Consider the following 15,433-nt stretch of genomic DNA (forward strand, 5'->3'; position numbering starts at 1 on the left):
GAAAATGTCACCCAATACTTCACAGCAGTGATGTTCCCAAAATTAGTGCACCATCATGCAGACAAAGCATTTTGGTTTAAACCAGATTCCTGTATGTTGTATAGCTGTTCAACCAAAATTTCCTTCCAAGCAACCTTGGAACAGAATGTACCGGACAACCTACCTTGCCTCGTTTTGGAGTGGTCCTAGTGTGTGTGGCATTGCTAAAGGAATGTGCCAGTCCTGACAGGAAAGATTTGTGGTTGCTGTAAAGCGGAACATTGTATTATGAGAAAAGTGGGGGTGGGGTTTGCATATAAAAGGTGGCAGGTTCAACCAAGGGTATTTCCAGGTAGAATGGAGAAAGCCTTGTGAAACCTTGCTTGTCCATGCAGGCAATACTGCCTTAACACAAAGGTCTGACTTGGTCTAAAGATAGCTTCTTATGTTCCTATCTTATTCCAAACTAAATTTTCATTTAAATTCATTATTTGAAACCAACAGTTTCTAGGAGCAGATGCTTTTACACTTGATGCTGTGTAAAGTTTGCTGCCCATACACCAGCAAGTCTACTGAAATGAGGGTGAATCCGTCACATGACATCCTGTCTTGCAGAAGAGCAATGCTATATAACATTTTAAAATCCAAGCAATTATCACAGCCCACCTAAAGACCAATTACATTTCTATCATTCATAAAACATGAAACATACAATGTATTTGATATTTGTAGCTTTATTATAAGACTACAAGCCAAAACAACATTCCAGAAATTAAGCGGTCTCTTCTTTGGCAATGCGATCTTTCTTGAGTGGTCCCTGCAAATAAAATAGAAATGTGTCAGTCTAATCAACAGGAGATCCATAATCTCAAGACACATCCCAAACCACTTAACATTAATTAACAGGTGGATTTATACAGAAGTCAATAGATTATGGAAAACAAGACAATTGTTAAAAGTCTGCTGCCACCAACTGGCCACAGCATATAGCAGTTCACTAGTGGACTACTGGGACCACTTAATGCTTGCTGGTTCTGGAGATTCCCAAAAATGCTAAACAAAGTGTTGTCAGCAAGACTCTTATGTGAGCAACTACTGTTGTGCCTCAACTGCAAATTTGGAGTAGATAAATGCACACAAAGGTCCCCCAACTGAATGTGAATGTACTAGGGATGAATTAAGACTATGCCAATACCATTTAATCCATTTACACATGCAAGAGCTGACCCTAATCCTGAACCATTAGTAAGTCTTTTCACACACCTTACAACAAATTTCGGTGTTGCCCACAGTTCAATTACATAGGCATTAAAGATCAATTCAAAACATCACATTTTCCTAAAAGCAGATGCAGCAAGTAGCTTGTATACTGGACACTAGAGAGGAAGTGCTCTTACCATGAAAACCTTCTTCTCCTCAGCTGTCTGGAAGCGGCCATGACCAAATTTGGAAGTGGTGTCAATAAATTTCAAGTCAATCTTCTCCAGGGCCCGACGCTTGGTCTGCACAAGCAAAGACTAGGAGGAAAAGGACATAGAGTAAGGCCGACTGGCAGGCAATTGCAAAATCTCAAATGGAAAAGGTTAAGTGATGGAAAGCCGGTAATTCAGAAACATTTTTCTACAGCTCTTCAAGCTCCACTACTACATTGTGCTGCAAATTCTAACGCCCCCCCACCCCCTGGAATGTGGCTTGAAGAACAATGTTAACTTTAGATTTCAGGCCTGCATTCAACCACTGTGCATAATGTGCCATAAAAGATGACTTTAGACCTGATTTGCCAATACAGGATTATGGCCTAACTATATAAACAGAGGTCAGCAGCCAACAACCTGTGGATTGTCCCTGCTGGAAAGCCTGGTTGCTGTATACTGTCCTAAGAATGTACAGAGGCCAATGAACAATAAAAGCCTTCTCACACTTCTTGGGGAAGCTGATCTATGGGAAGCAGTGTGCATGCCTCCATTTGCTGTTTTTAGTGTCACAATCTGGTACACAAAATGCTAGCTTTCTAGCACCCTGACATTGGAGAGCTTACAATATTCAAACTGACAGCTATAGCACCTCATCTAGCAAAGGAACTTCAAAGAGATCCGTCACCACCCTTCCACTGCTCACCTTGCGCAGAGTGAGAACTCTCTTCTTGGTCCCAACAACACAGCCTTTCAACATGATAAAATCATTGGTCACTTCACCATAATGGACAAATCCGCCCTGTGTGAGAAGAGCAAATAAATGTGTATGGCAATTATTTAGTACTACATACCACCAATATTCTTAATTCTGCAGTTTCCCCTCACCCCCAATGGGATTCAGAGGCCAGAGATTTTAATGTCCAGCCAAAGCAGAAGGCAGAACTCATGGCAGACAATCACTGAAGGGGTAAAAGGTGGGGGAGATGGTTTATGTTGAAGTGAATGGCACCTTTAAGAACTGTTAAAGCGGACAACTTAAAACTAAGAGCACTGAAGGTTACTCTATGCCTCCAAAATGCAGCAGTGGCTAAATCTTTGAGGAACACACAGGCTTCCACCCAATCCAGACCCTCACATTTAAATTTGAAAGCCACTCACCAGAGGGTTAATGCTCTTGTCAGACTGATCATACTCTGTTGAAGCATTGTTTTTGATCAGCTTGCCATCCTTGATTTGGTATCCTTGGCCAATCTTGTAGATCTATATGAAAAACAAAAAGGGGGAGGAAGAAATGAATACCGTATTTTTCGCCCTATAGGATGCACCGTCCCATAAGGCGCACCTAGTTTTTTGGGGGGGAAATAAAGGGAAAAAAATTATTCCCCCCCCCAGGCGCGGGGCTTGGGCGGGGGAGGCCCGAGCTTCCCTCGCCCCAGCCCCAAAACAGGCAGCTCTCTGCAAGCCATGGGAGCCCAGCGCTGGCTCCCGCTGCTTGCGGAGAGGTCCGCGAAGCCTGGACACGCTGAGCTCAGCGCGCGCAGGCTTCTGCATGCAGGCAACTCTCCGCAAGCAGCGGGAGCACTCCCGCTGCTTGTGGAGAGGTCCGCGAAGCCTGCAGAGCGAGAGGGGTCGGTGAGCACCGACCCCTCTCGCTCTGCAGGCTTCAGCGAAAGCCTGCATTCGCCCCACAGGACGCACACACATTTCCCCTTCATTTTTGGAGGGGGAAAAGTGCGTCCTATAGGGCGAAAAATACGGTACTTTTCAACAATGAAACACAAAAAAATAACACCAGAATTTATGAATCTGGTGACACCTGGCAACTCACAGATCCCTACTATAGAGGTCTAATTTCCCATTATAGGTTTTGAGAAGGCAAGATTCTGAGCAGCTGTAGGTTTCCAATGTTTCTTGCCTTCATTAATCCTAAACAAATGTAAAAAGACCTCGTCACTCAAGCATGTCAAGAGTGATTGGTGGTGACCACGAAAAAAATCCTGGCTCAAAAGCCACACAAAGATTTGTGGCCTGCCAATCAGGACCTACCTTTTTAAAAAACCTTTAATTCCCAAGGAAGTTGCAATCTTTGTGTTAGCTGGTACACTGGTATCTCCTACACGTTAAGCTTTGGAATGTTTCACTTTGGAAAGTTATATTTATAAGCAAGTTGTACCATTACAATGCTTGTAATCAACTGCAGTGACTATCTTTAGAACTTGCAATGACTCATAACCATTTTAAGAATGCACTCACATATTTACAGTTGAGGGGGAGGTAGTAATTGGCCAGCAAGTGACATTACTGGTATGGAACTATATTGTCCCAACTGCTCAACTAGGACAAGATTTCCATATAGAATTTTAGCAGAATGGGTTGCTCTTTAGTGAAATGCTGCATTCTTATACAACCTGCAGTGTTGTAGGGCAAGTGGGAAGTGAAGCGGACACTGTTGTAGAAGAGCTTGGCACAGAACATTTTCAGTCATGGGCTCAAATCCAGCTAAGTAAACCAACCTCTAATAACACCACAATCTCTTTCTACCCACCTGCCGTTCTGCAGTAACATTTTATGAACACAGAACACGTTCAAGTTTCAGCTGGAATGGATTATTATTATTATTATTATGCAAAGCACATCCATACCTTCTTATTGATTTCTGTGCGGTGATGGTACCCCTTCTGACCAGCTCGAGCCACAGAGAAGGCCACACGAGCAGGATGCCAGGCACCAATACAAGCCACTTTACGCAGACCCCTGTGAGTCTTACGGGGCAGTTTTTTGGTGTGCCACCGGCTGGTAACACCTAAGAGGAAGAGACATGGAACTTGTTAGAACTACTTAGCTGCAACATCTAATTGACTGAAGCCTCAACTGTGTGGGAAATCACTGAAATGTCTTCCAGACACAAGAGATTACTATACTAAAATAAAGGGATTTTACAAATGACCACCCTTAAGTGTACAAACCCTCTCCCATTTCTTGCAAAGCTGATCTCAGAAGGAAGGCAGCATGGAATGACTCCTCATGGGTATCGGGCACTGTGCCCAGTGCATATTCCATGACCTCATCACTGAACAGCCTCTTGCAAACCAAGAATATTTTGCCAACCCTCTTATAACCAAAACCAAATAGACTACATAGGATGTTAAGGACACTCTTAGTAGTTTAATCTTTGACATATTGTTGACTAGGAAATAAATTACCTTTGTACCCCTTGCCCTTTGTGACGCCAATGACATCAATCATTTCATCCTGGCCAAAGACAGTCGACACGGGCACTTGCTGCTCCAGCTTCACTCGAGCCCAATCCACCTTCTCAGCTACAGTGCCACCATTCACCTGGATTTCCATCAAGTGAGACTTCTTTTGCCGAAGCGGAAGCATTCGCATCTGAGATGCCAAATAAAGAGTTAATGCATTGGTTGTGCCAAAATGCCTAATCATGTTTGCATTTTTTCATTATCAATTATTATTTCTAGTTCAATCAATCCAAAGTGAAGAGTAATTTAATGCTTTTACAAAAAGTTACGTTTGCAACATTAACCAATGACTTAAATTTCATCCAATACCATCATTCTCCTTGAGGGCCTTCTGAGCCAATCAATGCAATGCATTTTTAAAGGCTATATCAAAGAACCCCACATTTCTTTTCTGATGCATTCATTAACAGCTCATTGCATATATTAGAATCAAGACCCATCACAAGTTAAACAAGAGCCTTTAGATAAATTACTGTGAAATAGCCAAATTATAAAACCTTTGAAGAAATAAACTATATTGTGGGGCAGCAAGGTTTGACTGAACTGACAAAATCCTGTATCCTTCCAGTACTTGCCACCTTCTGGTTTTCAATATTCCATTAAAAGAATTTGGAAAGGCTTATAAAGCATCGTCCAATTTTACAGTCACAAAGCTGTATTTAAAAAGGGCTAAGTCAAAGGGTTGAAAGATAGGAAGTGCATCATGGTACAATAGCTACTAGGTAAATATTACATCAAATACCAGATGCAATGAGGCCCCATTTACTTCACAAGACTTTAAAAGCACTACCAGCCAACTGTTTAATCTGCTATTAGCAGATTTTTGGCCACTGACACTAAACTATCTGAATGTGTGCTTCAGGAAACAGGCAAGGCAAGGGCTCACCTGAGTGTGAGCTATGACCCTGATAACCTGGCAGTACTTCTTCATGCTGTTGAAGTCCTTCTCCAGTTGTTTCTTGCCTTCTTCATCCTGCCACTTCTTGCAGTACTTGGTAAATGCCTTCTTCTTGGACTTATGCCTTCAAGGAGGAGCAGAGCAGAGATGGGGATTGGCAGAGCCCTTCATCAGCCCACCCAGAGAGGTGGTTGAGTGGAAGAAGCTGCCACAGGAATCAGTTTTGGCTCATTGCTGGCTTCTAAGGAGCCTTTTCCACCAGCAAGCGGAGCCTGGAGCTCATCAAGCAAAGGCAAGGCTGCCAGAGCCGAGCGGAGCTGCCATAATTCCATACAAAGAACATTAATATGCACTGCACAGAACAGTAATTAAGAAAATGTATTCTGCCTTAGAAGCTCCATTTCTACTTCATAGTGTTAACTTCACTTTACTCATTTATAGCTTTCTATCTTGCCTTTTAAAACCATAATGCCACTGTTACCTTCCTATCATAAACAACCCACAAATCTTAAAAGGGCAACTTTTGCATTTGCATACCTCAAGTTCAGATATTCAGGAAGGTTACCGGTTATAGTACCCTGATTAACACGAATATGCCACACTGTAAGGGGGAGAAATCCTTCCCAAGATCCATGTTAAGACTATACCAGGAGGCAACTCAACTAGAAATTTGTTGCCACCAGGAAAGAAGTCATACTACACTCTCCTAAGATAGCAAACTACAGTCAGTGCTCGACAATCAGCAACAAGCACCAAAGGTGATTTTTTAATGTCCGCCCGTCGAGAAATCATCATCTGTAGTGTTCACATACCCAAAAGGGTATCATAAAACCTTACCCCCTTACTGCAATATAAACTGAGTTGCTGTCAACTCAGTTCTAGAGAGTTCTACAAGAGAGCAATATAATTGGGGCTAACTATTCCTGCATCTTCCTAACTCATAGAACTTAAGAATCTCAGCCATAATTACCAGTTCTTGTAGAACCGACGCTTGCACTCATCGCTGATATGCTCGGCAAAGATGGTCTTGAAAGTGCGAAGGCCACGGGGAGTTTCAACATAGCCCACAATCCCCACAATAACCATGGGAGGGGTTTCCACCACAGTAACTGCCTCAACAACTTCTTTCTTGTTGACCTCTATGAAACAGATAACAGAACAGATGAGAACTAAAAGATACTAATGAGCCTATAGTTTCTATAACTGAGGGAAATTAAAACACCATCCAACTAATAAATGCTTTATGCTCTTGTCTTAAAGACAAAAAGTCTAATCCTTCTGTTGTCAGGTTAAAGCCTAACATGGGGCATGTGTGCTGTCCTGAAAAGCTAAAGGAGTGCATAAGGTGAGGAATAGGTGCAGCAACAGTTCTTATGCCTGGTCTTTTCAAACACAAATAAGAACAATACACTTCTTTCTGCTGCCCACTAGGAATGATAGAGCACATGGACTGGTAGTGTAGAACAGCAAGTCCCGGCTCATACATACTCCATCTTGGCTATGAAGCAAGTAAACTCAGGCAAGCTGCTAGCCTCACACCTTCATCTAAAATAACAAAGCTAATAATGTCACATTGTAGAAGTATTGAAAATTACTATGTGAAGTGTCCTAAAGTATATCAATGCCATGTATCAATTTCACTTCCCTCCCAAGAGAAGAAATACGTACTGGAGCCAGGTCTGTCAACTTCACGGACAATGTGGGTCATGCCAGCTTTGTATCCAAGAAATGCAGTGAGGTGGATGGGCTTGCTGGGGTCATCTTTAGGAAAGCTCTTCACCTTGCCTCTGTGCCGACGGCTACGCTTGCGAGGCAGAAAGCCCAAAGACCCATGCCTGGGAGCTGAAAACTTGCGGTGGGACTAGAAGGGAGGCAAAGACATTTTGCTTAGTAGGAGACAGCTTTGCAAGTCCTCAACAACCTCAGGGTTCTTAGGAAAGCAAGGAAATGCTCTAAACACCCTGGGAGAGAAACTTCCCTTGCCCATAATAAATCCCTTGGGAGCAACACTAAAGTGTGCTTCTGTTGTGTACAGTAATGCAGTGCATGCCAAGCAACATGCCTAGCTTGTTTTCCTTGCAAGGTTGGCAATACTGCATCTCAAACACAGGTACACAAGACTCACAATGTTGCATTAAATAACCAACCCACCCTATGAGATTTTTATAAAAATACAGTCAGAATGGCCCTTTTATAGTTAACTCTTCAACCATAACCTGAGGTAATGGGGGACTTTTTGTCTTTAAGACAAGAGCATAAAGCATTTATTAAGAACAGTACAACTTGCCCCTCATATAAGATCAAAGACTATAGTATAAAAAGAAACCATCGTCCCTCAGCCCCAGCCAAAGATCAGGGATAGAAGCAGCTGGAGCCAGCAACATCCGGACAGCCACACGTCCTCCCATTCCTGCATTAAGAGCCATGGCCCACCACGCTCCTTGGTGGAGCTGTTCTAGTCAACCACATGCAATGACCTTATCAAATTATCTGTAATTAACACGCTCAAGGCGTTTTAGCAAGGGCGACGCTACCAATGCACTCCGGAATAACAATACGAATCTTATGCACGTCTCCTCAGAAGTAAGTCCCAATGGGCCTTCCGCTTAAGTATGGAATTGCTGCCTAAGTATCTATAACAAGTTTCGGCAATTTCAAGACACCCTTTCCTTAGATGAGGTAAAAGATGACGGCAGGCAGCCTCACATTAGGCCAACTCAGCAGTCATCGGTAATGAGAATAGGCCCAGGACCCAGTTAACGAGGCGTATGTAGCACCCAAATAACTCTCGGTGTGCCTTCAGCAAAGACCCTAAAGCGAAATAGACCGGGATTTAGCGAGGCCGGAAAGACCACTGACCCGATGGCAGCGGATTGCATGTTTCCCGCAAGGCCCAACTATCACCTACCATTTTGTCTCCGAGCCGATGTAGAAGGGAAGTGGAAAGGCGCGCGTGCGCTATTTATCCCTTCGCTTCCTAGGCGTGCGCAGACGCGTCCAGCCTATACGCGTGCGCATGCGTTTCCAAATCGGTCCCATGTGCACTGTAATCCTCTATGCGAAATATCGCGAGGAGACAGAAGGAAACGATAACTTTTTTTTTTTAAGTAAAGGCTACGGATACCGGGAGGGTTTTGCATTCCTCCGAAGATGCCATTTCGCGTGAAGGACTGCTTTTCGGGAGGTCCCTCATTAAACTCGTGCATGCGTACGAGGAAGCAAATTCCAGCCTTTCAGTAGGGGATCGGGGAGGGGCATCTCTAGCTAGTCATAATACTGGAGGCCGAGAAATTGGGGCTTAAATTTGTCTATGAAAGTACAGGATTATCAGCGACGCGGGAGTCCAGCATAAACCTATATTCGCCCCCCCCCAAAAAAAGCAGAGAAGATGGTATTAGTTTGGAGGCGTCTGTTAAAGTTTGGTAATGGCTGAATATGCAAGCTTTGGGGTTCCATAGACCTCTTCAGCAGCCCCTCTTTCAAGTCAGAAGAGGTTCTTCTCAGAACCGCTTTGTGGTTTTGTTTGTTTACAGTCATGTGATATACACATTTTATTAAGTATAATAAAGAGGAAGGAGGAGACTGAGGAAGAAAATTACAGTATTCCTTACAGAAAATCCCTTCTGCTTCCCTGCACTGCTGTCACTGATGCTGAGGCAGCTCTGTGCTTTTACTGACCCACAGAAATCTTACTGAGTATGGCCCATCTCTTTCCAGCATACCCAACACCCAAGCACACTCCAGCTTCTTATCTGTGAACTTTCCCCCACTATGGAGTTGTAGTCTGGGAGTGGGGAGTCTGAATCCTGCCCATTAGGGTTTTTTTTTAAAAGCTCATGGTTTGGAAAGGCTGGAGTTCAAGGTAGCAATCCCACCCCAGCATAACCACACTTAGCCCTCTTTCTGATGCAATCTACTGTGGTGTCATCATCACCCAGTTACATAAGGGGAGTCCAAAAACAGATGGCTCAAGTCAGAAAGCAAGGCAAGGCAAGACATTTGTGCTGGGATGAGCGTGGCCTTGCCTCTAAGGGGTCAACATTAACAAAATGGCAGGTGAGAAGAGGCTTGCCATTTACCAGCCAATTGGGAAACGAACTGTGATGTACATGGCACAGCTGACTTTGAGGCTGCTGCCCCAAACCCAGCTCATGCTACTCTACTTCTTTATGCATTACCTATTGGTGAAAGTCTACATGCCGCTATTGCGCCCCTTGGCCACCATTGTCAAGCTAGTCTTCTGTTGGGTCACTGTGCAAGTGACTGGGCTCTTCATATTGTGGCACTGCAGCCTAAAGATGTTACGTGCCATGCATTTAATTCTCATCAGGAAGCTCTGGAAGGAAGTGCTAGTCCCAGCACTTAAAATCCTATGGCATTCTCGGGCAGCTGCAAGGTACTTGTGTTTTTATTTGGCTGGTGTCTTGCAATGGTGTGCTGCCAAATGGGCTCTGGAGTTGCTAGGGTTCCTGAAACAAAGAAGTCTACCAGCTATTTCATCTACAAGGCTGCACCACTCCATAAGCCCCTTCCTCCCAGAAAACTATGAAACCTACCAGACAGTGTTGCGACCAGTCATGAAGCAAATTATTTTCTCTCTCTTCCTGGGATTGCTTGATGGAATTCAGGAAGCTTTACAGCTGACAGCAAAAGTAACAAAATGTGCACTGACCCTGCTCTTTAACTTGGCCAGACCCACACTGAGTTCAGCCTGCAAAGCGAAGATCTTAGACCACATCACCAGTACACTCCCACATCCCTGCATGTCTTTGTGCTCCCGTTTCGGGGGCCCTTCATTTTCCATCTTAAAGGACATACCACAGACTTTTGCGGCACTAAAGTTTGTTGTGGCCACTGAACACATAACCAGTGGGCCAGGCAAGTATGGTTTAGATGGCACCAATATCCCTCTGCATGTGAGATTCCAGACCAACATCAGAATGAGGAATGATTTTGCTATGCAAGAAACAAGTGCAACTTTGAAGCAGGTGAAGGTTGTCTGTGTGCTCTTCATTGCAATCTATCTTTCTGTGTTCTACAGTGTTGTTAAGGCCATCATATAAATGGATAGATTAGACAACCTCTTTTATGTACAGTTGTTTTAAATGGTGAAATGTCCTTTCTGTAGCAACTGCACTCGGATTTTATCCTGGTCACTGTGATGATATGCAATAATCCAAAGCTAATTTTGGGATACAGGGGCATATAAACTTCAATTCCATATTTATGTTGTTCATGCAGCTCTGTACCAAATAAGGAAATGTGAACTAGTAAGTGCCTAGGAATCCCAAGAAGAAAATGTGCTTCTGAAAGTCAAGCCTCTTGAGAGTTGTAGTTCATATCCTGACTCTGATGACAAATTATGATAATGGTGGTAATAAAAGTGTGGCTAAATGCTTAATGGTGAATCGTTATGGCAATTTGCACACATTTTCTGGTCTTGGAAATGTGAAATGCAGTCTGGGAAATTAGATAGATGGGTCTAAGAAGGTAGTACTCTTTCGAGAAGTTGCATACTCTGAAGCAACAATTATTATGACAGCACAAACGTTATTGAAAGCAGGGAGAACTCAGGTGACTGTCTTAAGCTTGGGAGTCAGAGGATTGCACTGTCAAAATACACAAAAATATGCAAGACTACCTTTCATCATATCAAACTTTTTGTCCATGATCTGGCCTGGTGTTGTTTACTCTGCCCGGAAGTGATTCTCCAGGGTCTGGGACAAAGGTTTTTCACATCACCCTGCTACCCAATTTTTTGCTTTCTTAAACAAACACCCAGAAATGCCAGGAATTCAGCCTAGGACTGAAATCACTTCAATATATTTTATGGGAAGTGACTCATAAGTGGAGTTAAATAAATAAATAGTCTGAATCACCCAGATGTCTCAGGGTCTGTAATGTTTGAAACCACTCCAAAACACTCTTTGCTGGGCTTAAGAGGAGGGCAGAAGGTTAATCACTAGTAGATCGTCAAGGGTTTCTGACTCCCAATGGTTTGACAATATTGACCCTCCACAAGCCCCTTTCCCATGCTAAATGAGGCTGCTGAACAAAGTTTTCACAAATGCTGTGACCAAGCAGTAATATTTCCTATTCATCTGTATGCAGCTAGGGAGAATATTACTATATTTCTATGCTGCCCTTCCTTCAAGGAGCTCAGGATGACTGACATACATGGTGTCCCCCATCCCTCTTTATCTTCACAAGAATCCTAATGATGGAGGTTAGAGTGACTGGCTCAAGGTCACCCACTCATAGATGAGTGGGGTTTTAAATTGGGCCCAACACTCTTCATATTTACGCCACACTGCCTCTATTGAATGTTAGACGATCACAGTGGGTGCTTCCTCCACAAATAGTCATGGCTTACCTGAAGAGAGAAGAGTTGGGGTAGCTTAGCTAGGTGTTTGAGAGGGAGAGGAAAAATAAGTTCTGGTATAATTTGGTCCAGTTCTCTGGGGGAGTTGGAGTGGGTTCAGGTGGGGATGGCAAAACCCAAATCCCTATCCAAGTTTTTCAGGCACTGACAGTATGACTTCATTCTTATAAATATTTCATTTTTCTCTCCTGAGTACGATCTAACATTTTGTAAGAGGCTTTGCACAATGTGATGCCAAATCTGACTCCATCCTAGACACGTTACTGTCATGTGCTTCTGTAAATATTATCAACTGGAGGTGGAGAGAGCAAAAGAGGAAATGAAAAAATGCATGGAGAGGAACAGGGCTGCAGGAGTCAAGACAACAGGGTTATCATCTTTACACATAAAATATACACAACAGTGTAACATTATCTTCCTCATCCTGTTTGGTAGTGAACAAAAACAGATGTGATAAAAATCAGCAATATCGCTGTCTGTTGTTAGAGGTAATTGTGTTGACTAATTTAAACCAGATTTTTGGGGGGGATAAGGTGCTATGTATAATGCTGGCTAAGGAGATGAGAACTGCAACCTGAACAGGCATTAAATTGAGAACAAGAGGATGAGTAATGAATTATTAACTCTTTTCACGAATGCAAGGTAATGTTGAATGCAAGGTGTGCTCTCTTAAGCCTGTGCAGATTGACCACTTTGAAACCACTTTTCTAGCCAAACTTTTAATTCAATCATCCTACTCTTAGCATGGTATGCGGGTGGTGCTGTGGGTTAGACCACAGAGCCTAGGACTTGCTGATCAGAAGGTTGGCAGTTTGAATCTCAGCGATGGGGTGAGCTCCCGTTGCTCGGTCCCTGCTCCTGTCAACCTAGCAGTTCAAAAGCACGTCAAAGTGTAAGTAGATAAATAGGTACCGTTCCGGCGGGAAGGTAAATGGCGTTTCGGTGCGCTGCTCTGGTTCACCAGAAGCGGCTTAGTCATGCTGGCCACATGACCCGGAAGCCGTGCGCCGGCTCCCTCGGCCAATAAAGCGAGATAAGTGCTGCAACCCCAGAGTCGGTCACGACTGGACCTAATGGTCCGGGGTTCCTTTACCTTTACTCTTAGCACATACAGATTTATATCTTATATTTTGAACCATTTTGTTATCAGTTGTCATGGATGGCAAAGATTAAGGTTTTTCTTTAAACCAGGCATCCCCAAACTCGGCCCGCCAGATGTTTTGGGACTACGATTCCCATCATCCCTGACCATTGGTCCTAGAAAGGGAGTATTCTAAGTAGCATAGCTCAGCCTTTAACCAGAACAATAAAGCATATATTTTACTAACCACAAAACCAGACCTGCCAACTCTTTTGCTTTGGCTGGTAAACACCTGGTTTTAAAACTAATTTCTCCCCTTTCAGAAAAGGAGATTATTTTTCATCTTTTTTGGGAAGCTAACTTCTAATTAATTTTAAAAAGTGATCTTCAGTCTTTCCCTGTCTTCTGTTCGGTTTCTGCTGTGAGTAAAGGTAAAGGTAAAGGTACCCCTGCCCGTACGGGCCAGTCTTGACAGACTCTGGGGTTGTGCGCCCATCTCACTTAAGAGGCCAGGGGCCAGCGCTGTCCGGAGACACTTCCGGGTCACGTGGCCAGCGTGACATCGCTGCTCTGGCCAGAGCCAGAGCCAGAGCCGCACACGGAAACGCCGTTTACCTTCCCGCTGGTAAGCGGTCCCTATTTATCTACTTGCACCCGGAGGTGCTTTCGAACTGCTAGGTTGGCAGGCGCTGGGACCAAGCAGCGGGAGCGCACCCCGCCGCAGGGATTCGAACCGCCGACCTTTCGATCGGCAAGCCCTAGGCGCTGAGGCTTTTAACCCACAGCGCCACCTGCGTCTGCTGTGAGACTGCTCCTTAAAAGAATGCTGTTGTCCTCTAAGTCTAAAGCAAATTGCCCAAGAGCTGAGCAAATAAGCACGCACTTCAGCATGCTTGCACAATATGAATCATAGTCGCTAACTAAATTCAAAAACTGTGCAAATTGGTTGGCTCTGAAAAATATCTGAATTAAGTTATCATTAGCTGGACTTTAGTCAGAGCCTCAAGTAGCTGAGCAGAAGAATGTTTCAAACTACGGATCAACCTTAAATCGTATCACATGGCAAGGATAGGACTGCCGGCTTCTAGTATAGGCCCTGCTGCTGTGTATCAACAGCAGCCTGACATGCAGACATTTAACAGGCAAAGTTTCCCCTGTTAGTGATAAATGGGGGTTGGGGTTGGATTTATGTGTGTCATTCTGCTATAAAAAGCAGAGGATCCGAGCCAGTAAAAACTGGCAAATCTATGCAGGGGCCATATCAGTTTGCAAGACAACAAATTAAGGTCTATACTTAATACAATTTTTAACCACACATGGGTGTAGCCAGGATTTTTGTGGGGGGGGGGGCAGAACCTCAGATTTGTATTGTTTAGTAGGGAAAGCTGCCCCCCTCCAGCTATGCCCATGTAACCCCAATCATGTTGCACATTGTATGTATAACTTGCCAAAGCTGCCTTTCTGAAATTCATTATTCTTTTCTGAATGTAACAAGATTGAAAGACTGACTCTTTCCTGCAATATCCTTTTCGCTTTACAGAGTTTCCATTACGTGCGTGGCTTACAAGTCAAGCAAAATATCACTTTCTTTCCTATTAATACAATGTCTAACATCAGCTAGAAATTGTCTCCTGAGTGTACCGGGGGGGGGGGCACTTCATAATGTGAAGGCATTCAGAAAAGTATTTTTATTGGCAGCTCTAGAGCCATTGAATTTTCATGTACTGAAGACTTGCAGCACTTGGGTCTTTTATTTCAGCGGTCTTTCAAAGAGCTGGTGCTAAGCTGGAGGATGTAAAAGTGCTCTTGTCCTCTAGATGTAAAAGATAGATGTATTTATTTTTAATGCTGCGTGACCAGAATTGGCAAACTGTTTTTCTCCAAGTGTCTCAGCAAGTACCTGCTGAAACATGAAACAAAGTCATCAGAAGTTTAAGCAGCATTGCTGAGCCAAAGCTAATCTGCCCTGCTACATACAGACATCATGCTGCTGTCATAGGCAAAGATGTACAGGACAGAGTCTGTGACATCAGCACAGGAGAAAAGCAGCACACAAGCATGCAATGCCAAGCACTGTACCTTTTTTTTAATAGAATAGTTTAACAAGTGGGTTTTTTAAATCTTTGATGAAAAGTGAATATTTAGCTTACTAAACAGGATTGCTCTGTAACCCTCCTTTTCCAAAGAAGCTCTAGTTTACAGACAGCACTATCATAGCACTAATAATATCCTGTTCATTTACTTGAGAGCAAGTCTCACTGAATTATGGTGAACTTACTTTTGGAGTAAAAATGCAAGGGATCAGGTTGTTAGGTGGAGAGACCCCAGGCAGATAAGGGAATTTCTTCCTGTCCCAAATGAAGTAACCCTAGATAGCTGTTCCTTGTTTAGCTTTCAAGCCATTAGGAATATTATTCA

At 43.6% G+C, this 15,433-nt stretch overlaps 1 protein-coding gene and 1 long non-coding RNA gene across 2 annotated transcripts in view; one reads left to right on the top strand and one right to left on the bottom strand.

The window, feature by feature from the left end:
* Positions 1 to 697: 697 nt before the first annotated feature.
* RPL3 (ribosomal protein L3) lies at positions 698 to 8,606 on the bottom strand. Its single transcript, XM_079994516.1, has 10 exons — positions 8,461 to 8,606; positions 7,221 to 7,413; positions 6,523 to 6,691; positions 5,541 to 5,676; positions 4,598 to 4,784; positions 4,037 to 4,197; positions 2,553 to 2,654; positions 2,098 to 2,193; positions 1,377 to 1,496; positions 698 to 796 (listed from the first exon to the last, which is right to left on the bottom strand). The coding sequence occupies exons 1-10, from the start codon at positions 8,461 to 8,463 to the stop codon at positions 752 to 754; spliced, it is 1,212 nt and encodes a 403-aa protein (XP_079850642.1). The 5' UTR covers positions 8,464 to 8,606; the 3' UTR covers positions 698 to 751.
* Positions 8,607 to 11,881: 3,275 nt separating this feature from the next.
* The window catches only part of LOC307226129, a 207,822-nt gene continuing 204,270 nt past the window's right edge, over positions 11,882 to 15,433 (top strand). Inside the window, exon 1 of the long non-coding RNA XR_013843328.1 lies at positions 11,882 to 11,895. This is a non-coding gene — a long non-coding RNA (uncharacterized lncRNA). The remainder of the gene's footprint in view (positions 11,896 to 15,433) is intronic.

Source organism: Podarcis cretensis, assembly GCF_951804945.1.
Source record: "Podarcis cretensis genome assembly, chromosome: 10".
NCBI lineage: Eukaryota > Metazoa > Chordata > Lepidosauria > Squamata > Lacertidae > Podarcis > Podarcis cretensis.

Coding starts and splice junctions, on each gene's coding strand:
- RPL3 (XM_079994516.1), bottom strand. Junction 4,198..4,597: donor AAAGGGCAAGGGGTACAAAG/GTAATTTATTTC, acceptor TCTTCCTCTTAG/GTGTTACCAGCCGGTGGCAC. Junction 1,497..2,097: donor GAGTTCTCACTCTGCGCAAG/GTGAGCAGTGGA, acceptor TTTTCCTCCTAG/TCTTTGCTTGTGCAGACCAA.